Consider the following 19251-nt stretch of genomic DNA (forward strand, 5'->3'; position numbering starts at 1 on the left):
AGGTGAGGTGATGTTTGAAGATCAGTGAAGTGATCAGATGCCTGGAGCTCCAGCAGCTGCAGACCTCTGGTCAGATGGATTTCTCCAGGTGCTGGGATGATAAGTATCATAAATGAAATGACATCAAACATGTTCTGATTTTAACAAACAGTTTCAGGCTTTTTCAGGATGTATGCAATAATTTTTAGGAAGTTCAGATGAACTCCTCGACTCCACAATGTAATAAAACTTTGATATCATTGAAACACACATGTGGGTAATGTGTGGAGGGTAGAGGTGTGTGTTTGAAACAGCCCCCCTGTTAATGAACTGCTGTTTGTGTTTTATTTGATTCTAAATAATAGAACGTAAACTCACATGTAAGCAGTTTCTGTGCACACGGCTTTCAGATAATTATTCTCATCTTTCTTGTTTCTTGTTGCTGATTTAACACCAAGATGATTTCCTCTCGTTGTTTCTGTCTGGTGAAGATTCGGGATGATTATGTTTTTGTTTTGTTTTTCTATTTGGGGAAATAAACTGCTTATTTCTACTGACCAACCCTCAGACTGTAAAAAAGATCATTTGTGCTCATGTTTCAAGCTTTGCACAGAGATATGTTTCTAAATAATTTTAAGCACTCTGGAACATCTCAGCTCTTTCTGTGGCTGCAAACAGGAAGGATGAGGAGCACGGTCATAAGATTAGTCACAAAACATGAAAAAGTGACTCCAACTCATCTGGTTATCAGACTTTTTTAAAGGAAATAATGTCCTGGCATCAGCCCTCTACCTCCTTCTCACAGAGAAGAAGAACCGCTGCAGCTGCTGATGGATGGCTCAGGTATTTCGGGGGTGAAAAGGTAAAAATGCCAATCAGTGTTGCAGGCTTATCTGACCGGGGTTATTAGAGAGGTCATGGGAGGTGTGAGACCTGAAGAGTGGGTTTTTGGGCTTTTTATTATTATGAGAAATTTCTGCCACTGACCGCCCTCTTTCCACCTGTGGCCTTGCAGGTGGCATCAGTGCCCTGAGATGAGGAGAAGTGGAGGACTGGGATGAGTGATGTCAGTGGAGAACCTGGAGGGGGATACGGGACCGGAGAGAGGGGGGACAAAAGGCCAGGCCGGCTGTGCCTCTGCTGTGGCGAGCAGGGAGACGGGGATGCTCAGTGGGCATCCAGTGAAAACGTTAGGTATCTGTGGTGCCACTGGTGGTGCTGGACCTCCCCAGCCTCCTCCTCCTTCATCTTCATCATCGTCATCATCATCCTCCTCATCCCACCAAACACCTCCGTCGTTCAGCCAGCTTGTCCAGCAGCTCCACTTCCAACTGCAAACACACCACAACACAAACAACAACAACACCATCAGCACCATCAGCAGCAGCGTCCAGCAGCATGGATGCACAGCAAACATCCTGCAGGAGGGGAGCAGCCGAGAACAGGAGCTGAATCAAAGCGAGGAGGAGGAGGAGCGGATGGATGCCAGGCTGGGATCAGCCACCAGCAGCACCGACAACAACCCTCCTCCGACTGGGACCAGCTCCGAGTTTAATCATTATTATGGGAATGGAAGAGGAGGGCCTAGCTTCGATCAACATGGCGGACAACAAAGCCCAGGGACTGGGGTAAGAGCGGCGCGCTCCGTACTCAGCACCATGGATCAGGTCCACAACTCCCACGAAGGCTACAGCAACAACAGCCCTTACAATCACTACCCGAACTACCGGCCCGGGTACGGGAGCAGTGGATACGGCGGCATGATGAGCCCGTCACGCCAGGGGAACAACCTGCTGGGCCCCGGCAGTGGCGGCGCAGGCTCGACCGCTGCTAATCACAGCAAGGCGGCGATGACTGCTAGCAGCTCCCCGGCTGGAGGCGGAGGCGGCGGCGGCGGGTTTCAGCGGTTTCCCGGACAGGCTCAGCAGCAGCAGCCACAACAGCAGCACCCGTCAGGGGCTACACCAACTTTGAACCAGTTATTAACTTCTCCTAGTCCGATGATGCGGGGTTATGGAGGTGGATATCCAGATTATAATAATCCCGCACAGCAACAGCCGAGCATGGGGCTGGCTAAAGATATGGGCTCCCAGTACGGCTCCGGGGCTCACGGCTGGGGAGGACAGCAGAGAAATCACCCGACCATGAGCCCAGGGAATCCCGGGCAGGGTGTCGGCAGGGCTCAGGTGAATAACAGCTTATTAACACCGCTTATAACCTGACTAATGACAGGTGGACATCGCACCACCGGTAACCTGCTAGCTGCTAACAGCCGCGATGCTAACCCAAATAGCTAACGGCAGCTAGCTGCTAAGCTAGGTGTGTGTGTGTGTTTTCTTTTCTTTTTTTAATTTTCACTGCAGACAGATTCATTAATTAAGCACCGCACCCACATGAGTCGTTTAGGGCTCTGAAGCAAACAAATTGTATTGTGTAATTACTTGCTTTTATAAATGACAAGCATTAGCGACTGTTCGTGATGACAGGAGCTGGGGAAGTTTTCGATTGTGTCCAAGGTGACTTCGCTTTTAGCCCGCTAGGCTAAGCTATCATTAGCATATAGCTGTCGTCAACGGCAAAGGCCTTCGTGTGTGAAAGTAGGCAGCTTGCTGATTTTATAAGAGGTCGAATTTGTTATAAATATATATAAAAATGTAAACTGGGTGGCTGTAATCAGTTTTATTGTTACACCTGAAAAGATCGCGGTTTAAATGGTGACAGGGTTGACGGTTGACAGCTCCGCTCAAATCTGACAGTTCGCGTATGCTAATGATGTGTTTTGAGGGGTCACCGGTAAATAAAGCTCTTTCCTCGGATTTTATCGGTTTCTCTGCCCCGCCGGGAGAAGACAGTGTGGCGGGGACTCGGGTCTAATCAAGTGACGCTTCCTCCTGCAACAGCGGCCGCTTCAGCTTCTGATTCCGGCCACAACTTTCTTGGCAGGAAGCCTATTAATAGCCCCATCTCCGCTCGGGAGCCCTGACCTTCACTCATGCAGATTAGCCATGTGCCCATCACCACCGACACAACACTGGGGCTAACACACTGGCTGACCCCGCAGCAGCAACCGCTCCAGCCCGGCTTGCAGGAGGCCTCAACCCCGGTCATCCCTACTCCATGTCAGTGTCACTTTACCTGGACCGGCGGTGCACTGTAGAAGCTCGTCAGAGTCACGGTTTAACTGCAGTTAATAGACTCACAAGATCTTTTTTTAAAAAGTGATTTATTTATGGAATAATCGGCAGGTTATTTCGAATTATTAGCAGGTCTTTAAAATAGCAGAAAACAATGGAAATGCCGGTCTGCAGGTGATTAAGTCACCATTGAATAATGGAATTATGATCCCTTAATTTATTTTCAGGATCATTTGACTGAATGCAAACAAGGAATTTTTCAGCTACTCAATAAATCAACTTCTGTTTTAATAAAATGTGTTTTTAGTGAATAATTATTATTCACTAACCATCCGTTACCTCCTCTGAATGGGGACAAGAACACAGTTATTTGTTAGAAACGCTGAACCATGCACGAGTTTTTTTTTTTCACAGGTAGAAATCTTTGTCAGCAAACTGTCTGCTCCCGTGTCTGAGATCAGGTTCAATTAGCTAAACTTGTGTGTTGGCTTATTGGAAAATATGATGCAATACGTGCTTACATGAAGAAACTCTAACTTGCAGGCAGGTGGGAGAGCACAGCTCGGTGTACAGGATGACACGATGCAACAAGACTGATTCCTCTTTAAATTTGTTTCAGTTTCCTTTTAATTCCACGTGTTGATGCCCTGAACAGAAATGAGGATTTGTGTAATCGCACTGTGTTACACAAAAAAGAAAGAATGAATTAGTTTCACACACAAAGACTGAACAAAGAGGGCCAGGTTATTTAGTGAACCGGAATAAAATCAATCTGGGTTTTTTGCTTCTCAGTTGGTGTACTGGACTTTCATATGGCAGTCAGCACCATCCTCTCCTCTCATTTGTTGTTTCAAAAGGGCCGAGGTTCATATATCGTATTATAACTAAACTTAAAACTAGTACTAGGTGGCAGTCAGCATTTTAATTAGCAGAATAAAAATTTAAAAAGTTGTGAAATTACTATTACAGCAGCTCAATAAACCCAACTAAAAGGAGGTGAAATATGAAATGAATGCAGATGTTGTGTGTTTGTCCTCGTCTACAGGACTCTGAGTCAGCTGAGGACAAACTCTAAATATTTTCACTCTGTAAACCTCCCGAAACTTATATAAAAACTGAAATCAGAATAAATACTAAGAAAAATAGTAACTGTAATATCTCTGCTGTGGATCGGCCAGCTCTTCTTTGTCGTTTGTATCCGCCTCCTCACTGCCGGCCTCGGCCTGCGTGGACGCTCCTTGTGGATCATGATTTTATGATTTTGTTTTCTAGTTGAAATAAAGACTTTTAGGGCAGCGCCTCAGAGCCTGCACGTTTCATACACGAGTTTATTCCTGTAGTCGAGCTAATGTGTTGGTTTATGGAGCTGGTTTATCGGATGACTGACATGCAGGAGTGACACACACGTTGGCTGTGTTTTCAGATATTAAAGTTTAAAATAGTTTAATTGTTGGGTCTTCTGTTAGTAACCGAGAACACCAAATAAAACCAATAAAATTGGTTTGGTAATACCGGTAATAACAACAGCCCCCTTGTATGCTGTACCAAAAAATGTGCTTTGGTGTGAATCTGATGGACGAAAGCCAAACCATTTCCACATCACTGAAGTTGCACCATTTTTACAAACCATTTCTGGTTCATCTGTTTCATTCAACGATCCGCTTTCGCCCTTCTCATTCTCCGTTGCCGCCATGCTTTTTCCGCCATGTGCGTATGAAAACAAAAGCACTGCGCATGCGCGTTTTACCCATATTCTATCGCGATTTTTCATTTTCTTATCATTACCTAACATTATACTGGTATTACCATGAATGGTATGATATGGCCCGGGCCCAGTAAGAAGGATGGAACGTTGATGGTGTTGTAGGTTATAAGCTTGTGAGTGAGAAGGCTGCAGTTTGTGCCTTATTATGTTTGCTTTGTTCTCGGCATCGTAGACTCCAAAAACTGTTTGGTTAGCTTTAGGAAACGTGGTTTGGGTTAAAACGCGCCTCTGCAGTATTAACCCTGCGTGTTAATGATGCTGATCTATAGTGTTTAAATGTGACGTCAGTGGGTACATGATGAAGTGGAAGTGAGGGACTCGACATTTATCGACATAAACCCGATAAATCATACTGACTGTGTGTTTCTGTGAGATGCTGATGGCTCCGATGAAACGGCAGAATTTGATGTTCTGGGAGTAAAATTGGGCTGTTTGACTGGAAAAAGGTGCAGGCTCAATGTGATGCAGTTTTGTATGTTTAATAGAAAAAAAACAGTACAAAATTGCGATTCCTGGCAAACCTCCTGAGATTAAAGCAGTTCTGTACCACACCACATGGTGGCACTACTGTGGCCTATCTGTGGGTCATATTATTCATTATATTAAACATGCCTGTGGTCTGCAGGGTATTTGAGTTAATGTGATTTGTACTGAGCAATGTTATCTTACTTGAGCGCCACCTTGTGGTAAAACACGCTGACTATCAGCCGTTTTATTTTCGCAGTCTCTGTTTGACTTGATTTGGCCACACCCACCCGTTTGTTAGCCAGTCCCAATCTACGATATATGAAATGAAACTTGTGTTCAGTGATTTTATTTGCTGGTTTTTGATGATGAAAATTTATAATGGCTAACCGCCACCATATTGGACCAAATGCAACAGAGGAGGATGAAGCACCCCACTAAGTTTTAATCTTTTTCCTGCTTTTTCCAACAATTCCCATCAGCCTCCATTACAAGAAATCAGCCAGTAAAACACTAAATATTAGAAATGTTGCGTTGACCAAAGGTTTGTCCAAATAAAACACACGTTCTGCAGTTTGGGCCAGGGTCGTGATGATAGCAGTACTCAGGAAAATGGACCGGCTGCTTCTGACGTGGCCTCGTCGCAGCAGCTTCCTGTCCTCCTGTTTTCATCCGGTCTGTGGATCCTCTGCCTGACTTGAAGCAGCTGTGTGGGCTTGGCAGCACTCCAGCCTGAGGTTTCTCTTTATTTACTCTGCTCAGCTGACTGCTGTGTAGTGAGAGGAGATTAAAGGACAGGATTAAAAGTCTGCATCAGTTTTTTAAGCGTAAAATCCGTCAGCGGTTTCTATTTTTAGCTGCTGGAGCGGCGGTGAAACATCTGTTCTCTCTGAGTCACTCCTCTCACCTACTATTATTATGTCAGTGTGTCAAATACAGAGTGAGTGTGAATATTAAAGTGTACCCAGGCGTAACTGTTGACTCCAGCTTAAAGCGGCCTCGCAGGCCTTCAGCGTGCCGCGGATGAGGGTTCACTCTCAGAGACACACCTGACACCCTCACACCTGAGCACATGCCATGAACCTCAGTGAAAACAGACAAACCATATCAGTGGGTAAGTTACTAGGATAATATGCGGTGTGCTATCTGCAGCAGGTGGCAGTAGGCCAAGCCCCCAAGCAGACACACAGAGTGGAGCTTATATATAAAGATATTTAACTTTCCATCGGTCCATCATGTGAGCGTGCTCAGTCAGACTTGGTGTTGATGGATATAGAAGACTGACCTAATGGTGGCAGAAAACTGATGAACGGACAGTTTGGATTTCTCATAGTGGAAACAAACAGAAAGATGCAGTACCTCCTCAGTCTTACTAATATGAATGTTGATGATGTCATTGCTCTGTAGTTATCAGAGGTTTTGTCACACTGATGAATCAGAGTCACGTGTTGTGTCTTTAAACATGGTGTTAAGTTCATGGCGTCACTAAATATCCACCGTGTTCCCCTCCTCAGGTGCCGCCCATGGACCCGATGGCGATGAAGCGTTCTCAACTATACGGGATGAGCAACAACCTGTACTCCCAGCAACAGGGGGTGCCGTACCCTGGACAGCCCTACGGCTCCCCTACCCCCCACAGATACCCGATGGGGATGTCCAGCAGGGGGCAGGTGGGAATGGGAGGGATGCAGTACCCTCAGCAGCAGGTGGGAGGCGCTCAGATGTGTCTTTAAGGCTCCATTTGAATTAATGCAAAATAATTCTTTAGTTTCATTTAACTTGTAGTTCTGGGTGGGATCTCAAACTCTGCAGTTACAGGATCTGACGTCAATAAAACTGAACATCCATAAATCTGATCATAAATCCAACACCTGAAAGTCTTCAGCTTTACTTTTTTTATTGTCACAGTAAAGAAGTGATGCTTATCAGTAATTTACAGGCTTTCATTTCTTTCTGTGGCTGCACTGGCCAGTTAGAAGCAGTTTAAATGGTAAATGGTAAATGGCCTGTATTTATATAGCGCTTTACTAGTCCCTAAGGACCCCAAAGTGCTTTACATATCCAGTCATCCACCCATTCACACACACATTCACACACTGGTGATGGCAAGCTACATTGTAGCCACAGCCACCCTGGGGCGCACTGACAGAGGCGAGGCTGCCGGACACTGGCGCCACCGGGCCCTCTGACCACCACCAGTAGGCAACAGGTGAAGTGTCTTGCCCAAGGACACAACAACCGAGACTGTCCAAGCCGGGGCTCGAACCGGCAACCTTCCGATTACAAGGCGAACTCCCAACTCTTGAGCCACGATCGCCCCACAAGTTGTATAACAGCATTAAGACCATCTTCAGATAATGAAAAACAGATGAAAAATAGAAATCTACAATTTCCTTGAAATTACTGGACAGGTGATAAAAATACATTTAAGATGGGATTTAAAATTTAAATGATTTGATGAGTTTATGCAGAGTTTAACTGGTCCCTTAAATCCACCCAGGATGCTTGGTTGACCTACGGCGCTGAAAGGATCCTGAGCTGCACACTGTGGGAGAATTTGTATAGACAAAAGTTCCCAATTAAAAACCTTCATGTTGGGGTGAAACTTGCCAGGTTATCTGACTCCACCCTCCTTCCTGATCTCCCACCTGCCTGAAGTTAAGCGGGTAATGCAGACGTCTGTCTCTGCAGCATCTCGACATGGAGGAGCAGGAGCTCTCCCCTGAGCCTGCCTCTGTGGAGGAGCTCGTGTTTGTGACCTCACTCTTTCAGTCACTATAACTCTCATGACTTTATGTGATGTTGGAAAACTGTTAAATCTGAGTGCAAGGCAGCCCAGTGTGGTGTTGTTTGTCTGGGGTTGGTTACTGTAGGTGATAAAAGAGACCTGATCAGTGCCCAAATCAGTGCTTTCATTGTGGCTGCAGAGCAGTGAGACATGTTTGCAGAGCAGCATCAGGCTGATATGAAAAAGTCTGATTTCTGTAGAGATCAGATTGCTTTACTACAGGCCAGAGGACCCGAGAGCTTCCTGTAACTCTCCACATTAGGATACACGTGTGAAGCATTAACCAGATACTCATTGGCATGCAGACTGTTGGCTCGTTAATGTCCTCCCAGGATGACTAATGAAAACATCTCCTGTGAGTTTGCCGTCCCTGCTCCTGTTCTGCTGGTCTTCAGCAGCCTCTGAGCTGGTTTATGGAAACTAAGGCCTTCGTTCCCTTGGTGCTGATTCATCTGCAGCGTCACCGTTTTGTCACTGTGGACAAGGCCTCTGTTGATGCAGTCAGACCGCACGGCTTCTGCCGGGCCGGTCCGGGTCAGGCTATTTCTGGTACACCCTGGGCTCAGGCTATTTTTAGACTCCAGTTTGGGTCTGACGCTGCAGCTCAGAGCAGACTGGATCCTTTGGTGGGTAAACACCGCCGAATGCCACAGAGAGCAACAGACGGCGAAGCTTCTTCTCAGCGAATGAATCAGGAGGTAGAATAAATCTGTCTGTCCCAGTGATGATGGGTTAATAATAATCAGCCATCGCTGAATTCATCCACACATACTGTGGATTTTAAAGCTTTCAGAGAAGAATAAAGAACTAAAACACTCAGCAAGTGTTTATCTGTACATGTCAGAGCCTAACACAGGCAGTGAGTCCATGTGAGCTCTGTAGTTTTCTGGTATTTGATAAGGAGATAAAAAGTCCCAGACAACAGAAGAGTTTTTAGAAAGTAGCTTTGTTAGACTGACAGTGATTCAGTCTTCACCCAGAAGACGAGGAACTTTTAATTTGAAAAGTTACAACGGGAAGTACAGTTTCAGTCTTCGATGAAGATTGGAGCTGCTGTGTAGTCATGTGTGAACGTTATTTTTTCTGACATTAAAGTTGAAAATTTGAAACTGTGGCTATGAGCAGGACAAGGAGGAGTGTAGCCTGGCTGAACCTGCTGCTGTGAGCCACAGCACTTTTCTTCAGGTTTCATCACTGTTGGGCCTGAATCTAATTCTGAGGACAGTAAGAGTCTGAAATTGTCCTCCGTGGTTCAGCTGTTGGAAGTCTGCACCTGTTTGTGCTGGTTTGAGTCTTCCAGCAGACGGAGAAAGTGGAAACATCTTGTGGTTCTGCCTCTGCGCTGTTGTCAGGCCGTTGAGCTCCGATCTGAACCTGTGTGTTAGGCGATATGGCCTAAAATTCATATCATGGTATAATTTGTGCGATAACGATATATATCACAATATGTTCTTTTCTTCTGTATAACGTATTTTCCACACTATAAGGCACACTTAAAATCATTTAATTTTCTCAAAAATCGAGAGTGTGCCTTAATGTATGAATTCTGGTTGTGCTTACTGACCTCCAACCGATTTTGGCGTGCAGAAATCTGTTAAAAAATGTTTTAGTACAACTTTGGTAAGCCGCACTGCTTGATGGATTGTCAGAGCATTACGGCTGCTGTGGTGAGGAGCTTCGCGGAGTAATCTGGGTCCAAAACTCCGTCTGTTTCAGGTCCCAAAGTCAAACGAACACTAGTTAAAAACAGTCTAAATTCTTTCATCTTTAATTAAATCATCAGCGTTGCTGCTTTATCGGGTGTAACAATTAAGTTTAACATCCATGCATCCATGCAAACAGAATTTATTAAATTTAACGGAGTTAGAAGTTAACAGGAAGTTAGCTCGCTAGTTTACACCTAAACAAGTTCTGACTGAGAGATTTTTGAAACTAATTAAAACGTACAGCTCTGCTACCACTTTCAACATAAATGAAGACAGAAAACTAAACAGCAGTGGCGTTTGCAGGGTTACTGAAGTTGTACTACCTGGTATATAATGTTGTGCTACGTGATTGCTAGCGACACAGCTATGTTAGCATAACAATAGTACAATGAAGCTGGAGGATGAACGCCAACTTTTTTTTCACTCGATAAAAGTTAACGTGAGGGATTCTGGTGGTCAGGGACAAATGCAATCGCATAGCAGGATGCTATACACGGGCCAAACTTCAGTCGGGAGAACAACTGAGATTATTCATCCACAATACGAGGTTAGTTAATATACTGCAACAACATGGGAATAGAACAGATGCGAGAGAATTCAACATTAATGAATCAATGTTACGGAAGTGGAGGAAGCGCAGTTTTTGGCTTTCCCCATATTTCAAAAGTGCTTCATCTCTTTGCTATGACTGTCGCCCGGCATAATTTGCAGATAATGGTTTCAGCCGCTGCGATGCTTTCGACCAAAACAGGCGCAGCTTGATGACATCATCAACATGCGCTATCGCGATATAGTCAAAATCTCTATCGTTGGCCAAATTTATATCGTTTCTATCGTATATCATTTATATCGCCCACCCCTACTGTGTGTTCTCGAGTTGGGTTTCTCTTCCTTATAAGATATATGTTCAGCTTCAGTCAGTGAATTTTCTGTTCAAGCTTCGTCTCACCTTTCTGTTAGAAGCTCTAAGAACCTGATTGGTTTCAGAGCTGTGAGGAAGGCACCTGCAGGTGTTTCTCCCTCCGACTCTCGGGCTGGATGGTGTGTCATTATTGTTGCAGATGGTTTAAGCCTGAGAGAGTTTGTGTCGCCGCTGTTGTGTCTGATTATGCAGAGAGAGAGTAATGAGTTTCATGGGAGCGCAAGGCCCAAGTGGCCCTGGGACTATTCTTTATTAACTCTCTGATTCCACACGAAATTCGACCCTTGGCTCTCCTGTCTGAGCGCCGCAAAATAAACCTGGTTTCAGGAGGTTACCGAGTTACTGTTAGAGCATGAACTCCGACTGTAATCTCTGTTTCAGTGAAGCTGCAGCATTGACGGATATGCTGGTGAGGAAATGCTCTCGATCAAACAATGCGCTGGAGGTGAGGGCGCTTAAAGGCCCGTCCAGGCTTTCAGAGTCCACGTGCAGCCTGAAGTCTGTCTGAGTCTTCCTGATATTTATGCAGACATTGCCGGCTTTCTGTCCCACTTTAGTGCTCTCAAGCAGAGCGGTTAATCCCGCAGCTGCAGCTCTCTCGGGTTGCACCAAGGTTGCATTGTATTGCATTTTGCAGCATCTGCGTTGAGCCAGATAACTATCTGAGAGAGAAGCTGTGTGGATGAGTTTCAACACATCTGATTTTAAAGCAGGTTTTTAAGGTGGTATGAATGTTAATGAGGAGGAGTACCATGGTTGGTTTGGCATTAAGATTAGAGCAGGGCGATATGACCAAAAATATTTATCACGATATACATTTGAAAATCTGCAATAACGATATAACTGACGATATAATTAACACTAGACAAAACACTTTACAACTCCTCAACTTTATTAGTGCAAAAAAACCCATCAATGTATTTTCACTTAAACAAGCTGCTGTTTTTTTTTATGTGCATTAAAGTTATATAAAATTTTAACAGTGCAAATACAAATTCCTTGCTGACAGTTTAACCAAAAGGCATTTCCAGTGGAAATTGGCCGACATATCCTCAGCATAACCACGTATAATATCCACAAAACTTAAAAAGAGGTTATACACACACAATACGGTAATATTATGTTGAAGCACAGTACGTATCACTCCGCGAGGCTCCTGCCTACGATAGCCTTAATGCTCCGACAATCCATCAAGCTGTGGTAAATGGTAAATGGACTGGTTCTTATATAGCGCTTTTCTACTCTTTCTGAGCACTCAAAGCGCTTTACACAACTTGTACATTCACCCATTCACACCCATTCGCACAAGCACATTTCTCTAAGTGCTTTCTAAGTAACATTCACACGCACATTCATACTCCGATGGATGCATCGGAGAGCAATTTGGGGTTAGTATCTTGCCCAAGGATATTTGGCATGCAGACTGGGGAAGCCAGGGATCGAACCACCAACCTTCCGATCAGTAGATGACCTGCTCTACCACCTGAGCTACAGCCACCCTGAGCTACAGTCACCCAAAGCCGCACCCTGTGCGGCTTTGTAGCTTAGCAAAGTCGTACTGAAACATTTGACAGACTTTCAAGCACCATGTATGACATAAAATTGTTCAGTAAACATAACCAGAATTCATACACAAGGGACACGGGATTATAAGGGGCACTGATTTTCAGAAAAATCAAAGGATTGATTTTAAGTGTGCCATATTTTCCAAAAAACATGGTAATAACGACGGCCCGCTAGCATGCGCTACCAAAAATAGTGCTTTGTTGTGTATCTGACGGATGAAAGCCAAACCAGTTCCACACCACTGAAGTTGCAGCATTTTTACAAACCAATTCTGGTTCATCCCTTTCATTTAACGATCCACTTTTGCTCTTCTCATTCTGCGTCGCCGCCATGTGCATATGTAAACAAAGGCACTGCGCATGCGCGTTTTACCCATATTCTATCGCGATATTTCATTTTCCTATCGTTGCCCAACATTACACCGGTATTACCGTGAACGGTATGATATAGCCCAGCCCTAATTAAGATGATCAGTTTGAATCAGTGAATTGATGTCTTTTCATCTGCCTCCTCCTCTTCTTCACTGCGTATCTGGAATCAGACAGATCGGGTCTAAGAGGAGGAATGTGTTAAAGATCGGAAATGTGGCTCATACTGACGGTCATCATGTGGTTCTCCTGTGACGCTGCAAAACACGAGGTCAGGGGTCAGAAGTCTATGACCAGAGGAAGCTTCCTCCAGTATGAGAACAGATCTGTTCCACAGAGGAAGTCTGAGATATTCAGGAAATTAAATTTAGAGGTCACTTTCCAGGAAAAGGGCGGTGTGTGATTCCTGAGCGGCTTCACTGTAGAGCAGGACAGATTATTATTATCATTAGAGGAACAGAGATGCTTTTGTTTGGCTTTTAATTGACTCTTTAGCTAAAGCAGTGAAGGCTGGGGGCGTCTTGAGGAGGTTGCACAAGAGTTAAACTGAGAGCGTCTGTGAGGAAGAGCCGCTGAAGGAAGTGTTCAGACTCTGTGCTTAAGTCTGAGTCTCAGTACTGATTATGCAGAAACATATTTAATATTATTATTATAATTATGATTAATTAATATGTATATGCGTTTCATAACTTCTGTACAGCTGAGCAGCTGCATCTATAGTAACACAGCATCATGTGTTTTCAATTTTATATTTTAACTTTATATGAAGTAACTAAGACTGTTCAGCAACCTCTTGGTAACCTTCGGTTGCTAGGGAAAAATCTGTCCTCCCCAGGTGGTTGCTGGCTGTTGCCGGGTTAAGCTGCTCACACAGACGGTGCTGTGCTATAAACGTCCTGATGATTGCTGTAAGAAGACACTGACTTGTCTGCAAACACTCACTAAACATGACGAAACACTGAAACACAAACTAGAAACACAACAAATCGGCCTTTTCTATATAAACTGTAGGTAACTGCAGCAGTCTGTACTCACAAGTGCAGTGCTGCATACCTGTTGAGAGCTACTGTCACCTAGCAACAGTTCTCCAATATTTAGCAATCAGTCACCAACCGGTTGCAGAATTTTTATTTTTCCCGAGTTAGTAAAATCACTGTGTGATCGAAGCAGTCACCACGGTGATTCTACTTTAGAAACATGACCAGGTAGAAACGCAGCCTGACTGCTCATCGGCGTGTTACCCGATGAGTTTGGGCTCTGGCTGCTGGACTGGGTTCTGCATACACTGCGTAGCATAATGCTGATGTTTCTGTCCTGGATGCAGTTCCCACTTTACTATCCGCTCTGGTCCTTTTGTTCAATAAAATAGAAGTAAAATGTCGACATCCATGCTGCATACTGCATGGATGCATGGATTTAATGCAGGTGATGATTTTTCACAAAATAAAGAGTCATTCAACTTTAAAGCAGTGCTGATGCTTACTGTAACAGTACAAAGGAAAGGCGTGATTTGTTGCTAAAGAATACAAATTGTAAATTTGAGTTTGTTTTATTTCTTTGCACTCGTCATGTTTCTGACCTGGAGTCTTTCTGTCTGTTTAGTCTGTGAAAATCTATCGGCCGTTTCAAAGCTTTAACCTCGTGTTTGTGGTGTTAACAAGGTAATATCGATTGGCCTTGTGTCTCTGATGTCTGTGGTCTCTTCTCAGATGGGCTCTCAGTACAGCCAGCAGCAGCAACAGCAGAACATGAGCGGTTACTGCCAGCCGGGCCAGCCGCCGTACTTCAGCCCGCCACAGCAGCAACCCGCCGCCCCCAGTCAGCCACCGTACATGCAGCCCCGCCCACTGCCACAGCAGGTAGGACTGGGATTACAAACCTAAACTTTATTTTGTCTTTCTGATTTCACTGTTAATTCACTCAAATTCCTGCACATCTTTTCACAATAAGAGCCTTTTATAGGAGTAAAGGGAAGGGAATGAACCTCTTGACGATTCTTATTGTGAAAAATAAGAAAGAAGAGGCTTCAACATATAACCAGAAATCAGAAGATAAGAAAACGAAAAGTTGTATGATAATGCTGTCAAATATAAAAGAAGTTGTGATGCTGCTGTGGATGTGTGGCTGTCTTCTGTGTGGATGTTTCTGAGGGGAAATGGCTCGAGGCCTCCAGAGAGCTTTAAGCTGCCAGACTCTCCAAGCCTCACAAGTTCAAAACATCTCAGAATGGCTCCTGAAACGCCTTCAGCTAGCAAGCTCCACTTACCTTTGTCTCTGTAGCACTTAAAAAAGACATGAAGTGTTCTACAGAAGTCAAAAAACAGTATCCAAACTGGAATTAAACAGGAAAAAAACAAAAAGAGCACAGACATTAGAAGTAATAGATAAATTTAATAGAAAGAAATTCCATCCATCCATTTCCTACCACTCTCCAGGCCACGGGATAGCACGTTAGTGAGACTTTAGCACGCCATTCTAGAGACTTCTAGAATGGCGTGTCCACTGGGGTCTGCCCATAGCTGGGTGGGATTAAACAGCGACAAGGTAAATCCTCATCAGATTCTATTGTGAAATTTTCCCATGAAGGAAATCGAGCTGAGCTTCAGTTCTCTGAAAAGACCAGATTAACTTTAGTATTTAGTTTGTATTTGCTGATAATGACAATCCTTTCTGTCCTGTTTCTGTCCTAAAGTGTTACTTCATTTGGTCTTTCTTCACAAACATGGCTGTCTTTGTCTTCAGAGGATCGTGTTACACAAGTTTTTGTGAAGACATGAAACAGAGAGAGAGTGAGAGAGAGCATCTCCTCGAGTCTGTTTTTTATCTGATCACTTCAACAATGTGAGACGTTCATGGTGTTTAAAAGGAGTTGGCTGCAGGCAATGGGGAAACCCCAACCTCCAGCTGCTGTTTTATCATCTTCATCTTCCTCAAGACGGCAGCTGAGACTCTGACCTGCAGCAGGCAGCAGGAGCCGCGCTTTGAGACTCCCAGCAGCTACCACAGCTCCACCTGCAGCCGAGAGATGTCCAGGACTTCTCTGAGGTCTGCTACAAGTGCATTGTGGGATGTCTTTCATTTTTTCTGAATGGATTGTTGCGTCTGGCTCATTCAGGACACGTCAGAGAAGGGAGACCCGCTCAGCTCGGGTTTTCACCAAGTCCATTTATTAATTATAAGTTAAAAAATGAGAACAGAAGAAAACTGGGTGCTAACCTATATCCAGACTTCATGTAGAGACGACTACAGCTCAATCAAACCAAATGAGCAATTGTAAACTGACACAAATTGGTGCGATTGGGTCTTTTAGGAAACCAACATATTACTGTGGCCAGTGTCCATGTTTACCACTTAACTAGGCCTATGCAACACATCTATAATGAAAAATCCAACTAAACAAAATCAGCAAATGTGAAGAACAACCACTTTTATGCACCGAGGAAGACGTAATGTCCCGGCCAATGCGATGCTTCAACCGCACGATCAACACAAAAATGCTACTGATGGGGGTTCAGACAGGATTTAGATAGAAAACAGTATTCCATGTACTTCATCTGCCTCACGCCTGAGGCCATATCTAAAGTCACCATTAACCCAACAGAGCACACAGAGGAAACCTGCAGGCTCCACACAGAAAGACCTGAGCTATACAAAGAAGACAAAACTAAAATTCAGCTGCCAGAAACACGGCTAACTTTCAACGCCTTTGGTTTGTTTTGTTTTTTTTTTTTTTTTTTTTTTTTTGGGGGGGGGGGGGGGGGGGGGTTGCCGTTTGTTCCTGTAAGATTTAAATGCTTTGTCTGTCTGTCACCCTGCAGGAGGTGCCGCAGGAGGCTTACGGGGGCCGGGGCCAGTCTGCCGCTATGACTCCTGGGAAACCAAACCACGAGGAGATGAGTCTGAGTCAACAGGAGAGGCCATTGAGTCTGCCAGTGAGTCCGAACACACAGCTGCTCTCTGCTGGTCAGGCACAAAGACCCCCAACCCTACACACACACAGACACGCACATAGTTCATCACACAAACCAACAACAAGCCAGAGTTTCCATTAGCAATGGATGATATAACCTCAGAATATTATCACAATATTCCACAGAAGGTTGTGATAATATTTCAGATAATATTGGAAAAAAGCAGAATCTTGGTGAGTGCAGCTCACAGGGAGGAGGATTTATTATTGCGAATGAAACAAGGACATTTTCCATCCTTCTGTCCCAGTGAGCAGCTGTCTCTGGGTCAAAGAGTGGATCAGTAACTGTAATAGTCCAGCGCTCCAGCGGTGTTCGGTGGGTCACTCATTACTAGTTGCTAGCATCTCCTACTCCTTGTTGCAATAGGCAACATAACAATATGATGTCACTATGTCATTAATATCATAATATGATACTTTAATAATAGCAGTAAAAATTAATACCAGTATCATTACGGATGCTCTGAATAGTTCCCATCACTGTTTGGTCAAACTATGCCAGAGTTCAAAGAGTAGAGTGATGGTTGTGGTCACCCTGGGTCATAAATCAGACTCATCCAGATCTATGTGAGCTGTTTATGACTCACTCACAGCACCGCTGAATACTGAGTGGGCAAGATTTGGTCCAGGAGTAATGAGGTGGGCCTGATGTGGATTACAGCCATTTTTTTTATGGCCCACACACCTGAAATTTATCCTGTGGGGCTGACACACTGATCCTCAGTCATTACCACATCTACACCACAGAGTTCTTGTCCTGGTCTTTGACTGATGGCGGATCTGAAGGACAGCAGGATTCAGCCTAAAAAGCCGTTTAGTTTTTATGTTAAAGCTTCCTCAAACTCCTGCTGCAGAATAAACCAAACCCAACCTGAGGAGCTTTCTATCAAACAGGCACGTTCCTGTATGGACGGGCAGTTTCTTAATCTGCCTGCACCACTTCTTAAAAAACTGATGAACCATCTGTGCCTCACAACACACAGACAGACTCCGTGTTCAGTTAACTAATAATTAACTAATGTTAATGATTTTGGCTATAATAATCGAGTAGTGATGATCGGATATGGTGACAGACCTGCATCAGACTAAACAACCCCGATTCCAAAATGTTGTGTGTAGAGTAAAATACAGCGTGTCAGATTTTTCAGATTTGGTTTTTATATATAAAATATTATTATTGTAATAAAATAAATATTTATGATAATAATAAATTTTTAGTTTGAATGCAGTTCTAAGGCTGTGTTCTGTTGATCTGTGTTCATGAGGTTTGGAGGGCGAGGTCAGACAGTTTTCCTCCTGGTGGGTCGGCTTTCTTCAGTCCCGACTTCCTGTCCTGTTCTGATTCCGCAGGCTCGGTTTTAGCAGAATAAGAGCTGTTTGTTGTCAGGCTCATAGCTCGTGATTCAGCCTGCGTGACATATTGAACGCGTTTCATGCCCCCCCACTGTCCGCAGGCCGGCCTTGTTGTCGATAATGACACCGTCCTCTTTTCTCTGAGTTGAAGCTCGCAGGTTTCACGCTCTGAGCGCCTGAGGCCCCCTGCCGCCTCGGCCTGTGTCGCTGCACCACTTAGAGACACACGACTGAAATAATGATGGCGACCTGCGACGGCTCTCGCAGGGAATCGCCATTTACATTTAAAATAGGTTTAACCCCCAAAAGACTCAGCCCATTAGCAAGCCAGCACGTCTGCTGCTGGATGAGCACGAGTCAGTTCAGACTGATTTTATTCACCACATTTCACTTCAGGCTGAATCCTGAGTTACTACAGAGGTTAGCTGCAAAACCAGTGGACGCAGAAGCAAGAAAATTGTAATCAAGAATACACACCATAGAAAATCAGAAAGATGATGATTAAAAAAACAGCAGAGACCATAAAAGAATAAAAGTGTATGAAGCAGAAACACATATCTGAGTGTTTGAAGAGGATGACGTGGCAGCCAGTAGAGCAGGGCGATATGACCAAAAATATTTATCACGATATACATTTGAAAATTTGCAATAACGATATAACTGACGATATAATTGACACTAGACAAAATACTTTACAACTCCACAACTTTATTAGTGCAAAAAAAAAAAAACTTATGTATTTTCACTTAAACAAGCAGCTGTTTTATGTGCACTAAAGTTATATAAAAATGTAACAGTGCAAATGCAAATTCCTTGCTAACAGTTTAACCAAAAAGCATTTCCAGTGGAAATTGGCCGACATATCCTCAGCATAACCATGTATAATATCCACAAAACTTAAAAAGAGGTTATACACACACAATACCGTAATATTATGTTGAAGCACAGTACGTATCCGCGAGGCTCCTGCCTACAATAGCTGTAATGCTCCGACAATCCATCAAGCGGTGCGGGTTCGTAGCTTAGCAAAGTCGTACTAAAACATTTGACAGATTTTCGAGCGCCGTGTACCACATAAAATCGTTTCGAGGTCAGTAAACACAACCATAATTCATACACAAGGCCCATTGGATTATAAGGGGCTCTGTCGATTTTCAGAAAAATCAAAGGATTGATTTTAAGGGTGCCGTATTTTCCAAAAAACACGGTAATAATGACAGCCCGGTAGCATGCGC

General features: G+C 44.1%; 1 protein-coding gene across 2 annotated transcripts in view; it reads left to right on the plus strand.

Moving 5' to 3' along the window:
* The first annotated feature begins 1043 nt into the window (after positions 1 to 1043).
* The window catches only part of arid1b (AT-rich interaction domain 1B), a 34677-nt gene continuing 16469 nt past the window's right edge, over positions 1044 to 19251 (plus strand). Inside the window, exons 1-4 of one of the 2 annotated variants that reach the window (XM_006793431.3) lie at positions 1044 to 2165; positions 6858 to 7049; positions 14403 to 14552; positions 16512 to 16625. In XM_006793431.3, the coding sequence (XP_006793494.3) occupies positions 1044 to 2165; positions 6858 to 7049; positions 14403 to 14552; positions 16512 to 16625 (1578 nt within the window). The remainder of the gene's footprint in view (positions 2166 to 6857; positions 7050 to 14402; positions 14553 to 16511; positions 16626 to 19251) is intronic. The other variant, XM_006793432.3, reaches the window with a different exon arrangement.

This window comes from Neolamprologus brichardi, chromosome 15, assembly GCF_056152115.1.
Source record: "Neolamprologus brichardi isolate AB-2024 chromosome 15, ASM5615211v1, whole genome shotgun sequence".
Classification (NCBI taxonomy): domain Eukaryota; kingdom Metazoa; phylum Chordata; class Actinopteri; order Cichliformes; family Cichlidae; genus Neolamprologus; species Neolamprologus brichardi.